A 9,089-nucleotide genomic window follows, 5' to 3' on the forward strand; every position below is an offset into this window, starting at 1 on the left:
ATTATGAACAATTTAACAGGCCCCATTCCAGGCCTGAAGCAAAGTCCAAATGGTGACCATATTACCCTCATGTACGTTTCCCTTAAAGGCATGCCATGGGTGGACACGGTCACAACACCACCAGAGCAACAACCACACACACACACACACACACACACACACACACACACACCCCTTCATAAAAGATTCTTTGGGAGACAGAATAGCAGGAATGCAGAAGGGAGAAAATGCTTCCTCTTTGTTATAAAATGCAACGCAAACATTTGAGATCAGAAAATGGCTTTTAGGAAGGTCCTGAGCATCTAAAGGCAGCGCCGACAAAAGTTGCTGTTGTTCCTGTTTAGTCGTTCAGTCGTGTTTGACTCTTCGCGATCCTGTGAACTGCAGCCCACCAGGCTCCTCTGTCCATGGGATTTTCCAGGCAAGAATGTTGGAGTGGATTGCCATCTCCTTCTCCAGGGGATCTTCCGGACTCAGGAATCAAACCCCAGTCATATTTTTTACCACTGAGCCACTGAGGAAGCCCTGCTGATAAAACTTAGCCACATGAAAAAATGAGCCTTGAGAAGCTGAAAGGGCTCACTAAAGGAAAGTTCCTTCTTCCATCCTTTGATTACATTCTTGAAGTTGGATTACTGGTTTTCCTCTGTATATGCCATGATTTTATATACAGTTACTGGAATGCAGTGGACGCTCAAGTTACGTTTGTTGAATGAATGAAGGGAAGAATGAATGAAAAATTCCTCCCTAAAGAAATCCTTAGCATAACTCAGAAATTCCACCCCCTCCCCCCAAGACTATGCAGAATTGAAATGTTACATGTGAGCTGACAGAGAGGGTGTGGGATGATGAAGGACTATTGGAACTGTTGGGAGGCTGTGCCTAATCCTTGCAGTAACTCTGACCCAGCCTGCTTGTAAAACCTGCCCCCAACCCCCACCCCGAGGAGGAAAGAGACTAGATGAAAAGCCAGCCTTGGCAACCACCTCACCCTAATGCAAGCCCAGCAAACAAGACATCAATGGCCAGAACCAACGGAGATGAGATTCACACATTCCAAAGCACCTCCTACTCTGACAATGCCTGCTGGTGGCCATGATGACAGAGGCCCATGGGAATGCCCAGGACTCCAGCTTCTACCCAGTTTCTTCAATTACAGAGCAGATGGGCAGCCCCCAGTTGCCTGGGTCTCCTGGGGGAGGCAGTGCAGTGCCATGCTGGCTGCAGAGCTGTGCCTGCAGCTTTTGAGGACTTCCTACATGCCAGAAGTAGAGGGGCCTACTCTCCTTGTAGCCTCAAACATGCCACATGATTTTAAATATCAAAGAGACCCCAAACAGGAGCGCTAATGTCAAGGCAAGGGAATGTTTGCAGAGTGCACCTGAAGCAGCAGTAACAGTTGCCTATTCTAAGACCCCGGCCCAAGGAGAGCCCTCCCAGGACCATCTATTTACAGATCTTGGTCCAAGTTGACCCTTGTTCCAAGGATGTCCAGCAGAGGAGTAAGGGGTGTACGCTTGGGAGCCAGATATACTCAAACACTTAACTAGATACTACATGACCTTGAGCCAATGACAAAAAGGCTTAACAGTTAAGTGGAATAATAAGCATTACCTTTGTAACTAATAAGACGGTTGTAGAGATTCAGTAAGATAACACATGTAAACAAACTGAAGCACACAAAGCATTCATTAAACATTAGCTACAGTTATTATTTCACTCACTCAGGTGGTTGGCCCTGGTGTGAAGAGGGAGGGGAATTTAAGTGTCTCAGTTATAGGTTTCCAAAAACACCACTAAAACAAGTTTTTCACTGGCATGGTAGAATATAATATCTGAATTCAGTTGTGGAAGCCTGGATTCTGGCCCTTTTACTGCCACCAACATGCTGTGTGGCCTTAGGTGAGTCATTTCACATTTCCAAGCTACATTTTCCACCTGCATGCATGAAGGTTCGGCTCTACCCTCCTCTAGAACTATATGGTTCACCCCCCACAGAATAATCACTGCACTTGGATAAAAAAATGCTTTGAGCCAAAGGAGAGCAGGAAAAAGGAAGGCAATTCTACTGAGTCTCCGCTCGGGGACATAGGAAGAGTAGGCAGCAGAGAATGAAGTGGCAGGAGGTGATTAACAGGAACAACACGCTCTAAGACAATCCATCTTAGTCCCTGGCCACTCTCCTCCAGACTACAGCGGGAGGGCAGAATCTCAGAGACCCCTGCGCCTACTCTAAGACGTGTGGGGAAGGGGCAGCGGGAGAACCAAGACCCGCAGGAAGCTCCCAGCTAGAGCAAACCCTCACCCACTTCTGGGCTGTGTTCCCAGTCCCTTCCAACCCCCCTCCACCATTTCTCCTTCCTTCTTCACTCCCGACTGCAGGCTAGAAAGAGCCCACCTCAGTCCAAGTTTTGAAATTGGTCCGAGGATCAAAATGAAAAATGTTTCCAAAACGTTGACATATGAAAAGTAAATATTTGGTTGCACAATTGGGGTTAAAACGAGGGTCAATCCACCCCACTCTCCAAGCGCCTCTCCTCTTGCTGCCAAGCCCAGGATCCGAGGTTGAGTGCGGTTTGTAAGATTATAGCGCTCGCTCTCATTTAAAGGGCTGTCAGCATTTCCATTCTCCGGCCCCTTTCGGAGAGGCATTTATAACCGAGCCATAAAAAATTCACCCAGGCTGCAACTTGGCTTCTCGGAGGCTGCGCTCCAGGCAGGGCGGGTTTTGCAAGCACCCACTCTGAAATGATTTGGTTCCTAAGAAGTTAGACCTTCAGACACACTCTCAACTTTCCTCGCAAGGGCAGCCGGAGAGCGGCTGGCCCATGCTGATCGAGCTGGTCACAGTCTCTGGAGCCCGCCCTCCTCGTCCCCGTGCCCTTGCAGCCCCATCACCCTTCCGCTTTCTTCTTCCCTCCCTCTTCAAATAGCGCGGGCCCCCTCCTCTCACCCTAAGACCTCCCCGTAAGACCTCCCCGGCTGCAGTGTCACCTACTCCCTCGCCTTGCGCCAGCTTTCTCCTTGGAAACTGTCAGCTGGCCCTGCGTCTGGAACCCTTCACCCCTGAAGAGGCACCGCTCTTCGCTCATCACAGGGGGCCTCAAGCCCTCTCTCCCTAGACCTGTCCAAAGCCACGGACCCCCAACTCAGAGGGTGGAGGATCCGATCCAGGAGACGGGGAAGGCAGGCTGCCACCAAGGCGACCAAGGGGAAAGGAAGGGTCTGGCGCGCCTGGGGGCCCTTCTGCGGGACCCAGGTGGGTGGCCCGGGTGGGGTAGGGCGGGGCGGGGGTACTTACAGGCGCTCGGCGTTGCGGGGGATGCCCCGGGGAACCGCCCGGAGGCCCAGCCCATGGCAGTCCACGCTGGCGGCGGAGCAGGTACACTTGGTGGGGCAGGCGGCAGCGGGGGGCCCGCTCAGAACACTCGCCAACGCCAAGGCCAGCATCAGGCGGGCGCGCACGGCGGCGCCGGCCCCCGTCCGCCCGGGGGCCATCGTGTGCAAGGGCCCGCGCCCGGAGGAGGCTGCCTCGGCAGGGCAAGACGCGCGGAGCCCGCGGAGATGAGCTAGGAGCGCGGACGGCCTGCGGAGCGGGCAGCGGAGTTAGCGCGGAGGAGGAGCGAGCTCGGCGCTCAGGCGCACGGGGCGCGGGCGGAGCGGGGCGCGCCGGGCGGCGGCGGCGGCGGCGGCAGCTCCATCGGCGGGGCCGGCGCTGCCCCGCTGCGCATGGCTCGGGGTGCCCAGGTGCCGAGCGCCCCCTGGCCCCGCCGGACCGCGGCCCGGGGCGCGGGCCGGGCAGGGAACCTGGGCAGAGCGCAGTGGGGCGCGGCGCCCGGAGCGGTCCGGCTTGGGGCCGGGCTCAGGAGCGCGGCGGCGGCGGCGGCCGGGGCACGGGGCGGCTGGGTGAGCTGGCCGGCGCCCGCTCTCTCCATTCACTGAGCTGGGCAGACACCGGAGCCGCGGGGCCCACCCCTCCCGCCCCCCAAAAACGCCAGCGCCGCCTCCCATTGGCTGCGCCGCGCGTCATGTCGACTAAGTTGGGAACTTTGCTGGAGCGACCGGGGAGCACGAAGGGAGGAGGCCACAGAGGGAGAAGGAACGGGCGGGAAGAGGGACTCGCTCGACCAGCAGGGCCCCGGAATTGAGGCTTTTTCACTCTAGGGAGCCAAGGACTGACCAGGCTGGTGATACATTTTCTTTATTCCGGCACTGAGCTAGGCGTGCTGCTTACAGTTCCACCTTCGGTCCCAACATCGTCCCGCAAGGGGGCATTTGTGGACCCCTATTCTACAGATTAAAAACTCAGAGCTCAGAGAAGTGAAGTGACTTACCTGAAGCTACCCAGCCCCGGGGGCCCCCAAACCGCGGCCCTCTCATTCACCATGTTTTACTTCACAGTCCATCAAAGCTGCAGCCCTGCCTCATCTACAAAGATCCTCAAAGGTCCTGCCTGATCTTGGCCAAGATCCACTTCTTCCTGCAGGACCTGTTGCATGGACGCGACTGCCCTCCACGATCACAAGTGTCAGAAAACGGCCACCTGAGTCGTTCAGGTCACTGTCGGTAAGCCCTACTTGGAACCATTGCTTCTTTGCCCAGCCCCAACACTGGCTGTGCTGCTGAGAGTAGTGATGGCTGGGCCGTGGACCCCTGGGTTGACAGTGCTGGGTGTCTAGGCCTTGAGCTTCTGCTTCCTGACCGGCTGACTTTGGGTCAGTCATGACCCTGAACCTTGGTTTCCTCAAAGCAAGGAGGCCACATCACTGTCTGGGCCCGCCTCCCTGGGTTGTCTGGAGCATCAAAGAAGGACAAGTGTGATTTTCAAAATACTCATGACATGCAAGGCATCCCTTCAGCCTCTAGTGCCTTCCTCTCCCAGTGCCCGCTCTAAATTGGCCAGGCCTGAGCTTTTCCAGATGCCCTGGGGAGGGCATGTGTTAGGCGCTCCATAAATACTTGTAGGAATGATTTTGTTTGTTTGTTTGGAGGGAGAGGGCAGGAACTGCAGGAAGTATTGCCCAAACTTGAGGTCTGCTCACAGTGAAAACATCTGAATGAGCCTTTGCATATATACACATTCATACACACCCACACACACTCATACCTACAGATACACCAATGCCTACACGCACCATCACACATATCATCACACACACCCACTTGTATACAAACATGCTTCCACATACTCTCATACACATTCACACTCAGTCATATAACACGTGTGTATGCATGCTCCCACACACACTGTGCCAACAACAACAACTACGCTCCTGACAGTTCTTCCATTTTCTTTCACATAAACGCTACTCTGATTCCTTCTACTGCACTTTCCTTCAAGGGAACTTTCAACTGCTTGGACTATATCCTGTGAATATATAGGAGAGGTGCAGATTTTATTTTATTGTATTTAGCAGATTTTCAAAGTTTTAGCCCCAGGCACCCAATTGTATGTACATGTACACACACATGCACTCACGCACACACTTCAGCCCCTCCATCATTCATAAACACATTAGGTGCAATTTACTGCTGTTATTCTTGGGAGCAGCTTTCAGCACAGATGCTGTTGTCATCGCCCTCTGGTGGCCATAGAGGGTCGACGGGTGACTTCAGCATTTAAGAACTCTAAACATCCTTTCCTCTGAAGCTTTCCTCCCAAACCTTGAACCAATTTAGTACCAGGACTGAGGCAGATGAGAGAACTGGGCAAAGGCCCAAGGGCACACAAGTGTCTCAGACTGTCTGGAACAGAAAGGAGTAGGGTTTTCTTTGTTTTTTCAAATGCATACTAGAGCATGTTTTGCAATCCCTTCAGGCTGGGCTCTAAGCACAGTGTATGTGTGTGTGAGTGTGTGTGTGTGTGTGTGAGTGTGTGTGTGTGTGTGTGTGTTGGGGTGGGTGGGGTGTTTTCCACTGAAGCTGCTGGGAGGGGAGTTCATGAGCCTGACTAGATCTTTAAGTGACTTTATAGGCATTCAAGTTTGCTCTTCCCTGGGAGAGCCACCTTAGAACAGAGCCCAGAGTCAGTCAAACCCAAGAAAGGGGAAGTGGGAGAAACAGGAGGTACACAGGACAATGGCTACCCAGAACCACGGGGTGTGTAGGCTGGAACAACCTTAGACATCACCTAATCCACCATCTCTGCAGTGTGTTCTGATGATTGCTGCTTCCACATGTTTTTTCATGGGTGGAAGTTTCCTTGGGCAAAAATAAAGGAAGGAATGCTGCTCACTTTCACCTCTCCTGGTGATGGCATCACAGATAAGTGTATTAAAGAGTATTTAAGAGTCCTAAAATAAAATGGTTTAAAGTTCATTCAGTTCTAGGGACTTCTCTAATGATTTAGTGGCTAAGACTCTGTCCTCCGAAAACAGGGGCACAGGTTCAATCCCTGGTCAGGGAAATAGATCCTGCATGCCACAACGAAGAGTCTGCATGCCACAGTGAAAACGAGCCCACGTGCTACAACTCAGGCCTGGCACAGCCAAATAAATATAAATAGATATTGTTTAAGTAGCGTTAAATTCAGTTTCCCAGTATCACTGGCCCTTTTGTGTGTAAACTTGATATTCTTTTGAAATTTTTGGAGAACCCCCAATAAAATTCAACCCTTATATGTAATAACATGGAAATTAAGTCTCAGAGAGGGAAAGGCACCAGTACAAGGTCACGCAGTACATCAATAAGCCAGCCGGAGCCAGATCCCACGCTCCCCATGCCCAGTATGGGGCTCCACCCACTCCCCTGCTCCGCTGATTCCAAGGAATCTGCAGAATGTGTCAGCCTCCCCATGGAAGAATTGCTCTGTGTAAAGAAGTCTAAGTCCTTATGAGGTCAGGCTATTGGGTAGGACTTTATGTCTAAGTTCCAGAGATGACTTTTATACTCTGTGGAATGATTTTCAGACTGCTACACAAGTCTCTGGGGATTTTTGGATCTTCTTTCAAATCAAAAAAATGTTCCCTTTACTTTTCCATAGCCTTCTCAGAAGCAAACTACCCACCCATTCCCCCAGGAAACCCACCTCAGCCTTTCTCTTCTAATCCGTTTTCTGTCTCAATGTAAGGCCATTTTAATCACAGCAGGTCTTCTGGTTGCAGCAATAACTAACTAACTGAAGTAAAGAAATGAATTTTTAAGGTTTTGGGGTAATGTAAAAATACAAGGAACAAATTAAAGAGGGGGGGTTTCAAAAAAGACAAGAACCAGGGCAAGAACCAGGTGCCAAGCACCTAGGATTTCCAGTCAGCCAGGAGGAAGAGATTGGTTGGCCTGCTGACATCACATGATCACCCTCTTGGTCAAAGAAGACAAGAGCCCATGGGTGAAGGTTCTTTGCAAACTACACTCAGCTAGGCAGGTGGAAGTGGTGCAGCCAAAGGAGACTCGGGGAGCTGTTGGCTGAAAATGTAGGGAAGGCAAAACAGAACCAAAGCAGCTTGTCTCCGCCTCACACCACAGCCATTCAGTTCCTGAGCCCTGTTGGCTCTCCGCATGATTATTTTCTGAATCTGTCCCCTCTCCGTCTTCGGTGCCCCTGTCATCGTCCCCGGTTATGGAAACCAGCTTTCAGTCGCTCACACTGGCCCCCACGTCAGCTCTCTGACTTTGCTTGTCCCTCCCACTCCCAATCCGTCTTTTGCTCTGACGATCAAGGGACCTTTCTAGCAAGTCTGACAGTGCAGTCTTGAACTTGGAAACAGACTTCTGTCTTTGCCACCTCATCTCCCACCACTCCCCCACACCCTCCCGACACCCCTCCTGGAACATCCTACCCTGCTCTTCCCTATCTGAGTCTCCCAGAGTCGGTTTAACTGTTGATTTCTCTAGGGGATCTTGCTGAGCCAGACTATTAGATTCTCTAGGGCAGTCACCATATATAATCCATTTGTTTCAACATTTTATTATAAAAATTTTCAAACATTCAGAGACGGCTAATCCATTTTTGCATGCTTGATGCCTAGAGATACAAATAAATCTTTGATGACTGATGAATGAATAAATGAATGGATCCATGAATGAATGATCTTTCCAATCTTCCTATTCTCCTGTCATAGTTTTACTTATTTTAATTAACACTGCTTGATCTTTGGGGGAGGAAGAGGTTACATTCTTCTAGAATTCCTGGGAGGTTTCTTTGCTAACTATATATATTCTCTCTCGTTCTGATACATTTTCTCCTACTCCATTAAAACTTAACATGATGCTGGCCACTGTCTAATGGATTGTCGGCATCATTCTCTGCCCACTGCCACCCAATTCTGTTACCTTTTCTTTCAATGCAAAGTCGTCTTTCTCTCTTCTCTGAGAAAGCACGAACAGTAAGGGCTTATTGACAGTTAATCTATTGTCTCCCCAAGAAGCAGGATCCATTCTGATAAGATAAATACTTAATGATGAATACCTAATTTTAAAATAATATATTTTGCAGAAGAAGATAAACAGAATCTTCCAAAGTCCAGGTATACCTATAGTGGACAACTGTTACTCTTACTCCAACTATTGTGACTGTGGCTCAGAACTTTCTTGTTCTTACATAATCTTATTTCCCTCAAGACAGATTTTTTTAGGGGTTCAGCAAATGACTGAAATGAGCAAATCAGAGTGTTTCCTAGGATTTTTGTAACTAGAACTGGAGAAAGAGACCTAGTCCCTCTGTGATTACAAAGCTGGAACACATGATGAACATGAGTAAGTGGTCATGCTTTCAGTTGTGTGGCTCAAGCCAGTATAACGGAATGGATCGGAACCATTTTCTAGAAGGGTGAATGGCATCTAGCTTAATTTACTCAATCAAACAACCAATTATTGGGACCTTCCTACATGCCTAAGAGAAGACATAGACCACAGCTGCCAACAATCCAATTAGGAAGACAAAATTAAGATATGTGAAAGAAAAGATAGGGCATATAATTAAATGCTAATTGGCATGGTCATATAGTAATTGCTATGAAAATTCTAAAGAGGAAAAAAGCACTGCAAGCTGAATCAGGAGGGCTGAGGGATACCATTTGGCTTTTGAGGGGTGCATACATTTGATGAAATCAATGAGAGGGAAAAGAGTCTTTGCACTAAGGGAAGCAAAG

The 9,089-nt window shown here is 50.0% G+C and overlaps 1 protein-coding gene across 1 annotated transcript in view; it reads right to left on the reverse strand.

The window, feature by feature from the left end:
- SLIT3 (slit guidance ligand 3) overlaps positions 1–3,498 on the reverse strand; it is a 719,057-nt gene extending 715,559 nt beyond the window's left edge. Inside the window, exon 1 of the mRNA XM_052659044.1 lies at positions 3,302–3,498. Coding sequence (XP_052515004.1) covers positions 3,302–3,498 — 197 coding nt within the window. The remainder of the gene's footprint in view (positions 1–3,301) is intronic.
- Between the last annotated feature and the right edge of the window lie 5,591 nt (positions 3,499–9,089).

The sequence above is a fragment of the Budorcas taxicolor genome, chromosome 20, assembly GCF_023091745.1.
Source record: "Budorcas taxicolor isolate Tak-1 chromosome 20, Takin1.1, whole genome shotgun sequence".
In the NCBI taxonomy this organism is placed as follows: domain Eukaryota; kingdom Metazoa; phylum Chordata; class Mammalia; order Artiodactyla; family Bovidae; genus Budorcas; species Budorcas taxicolor.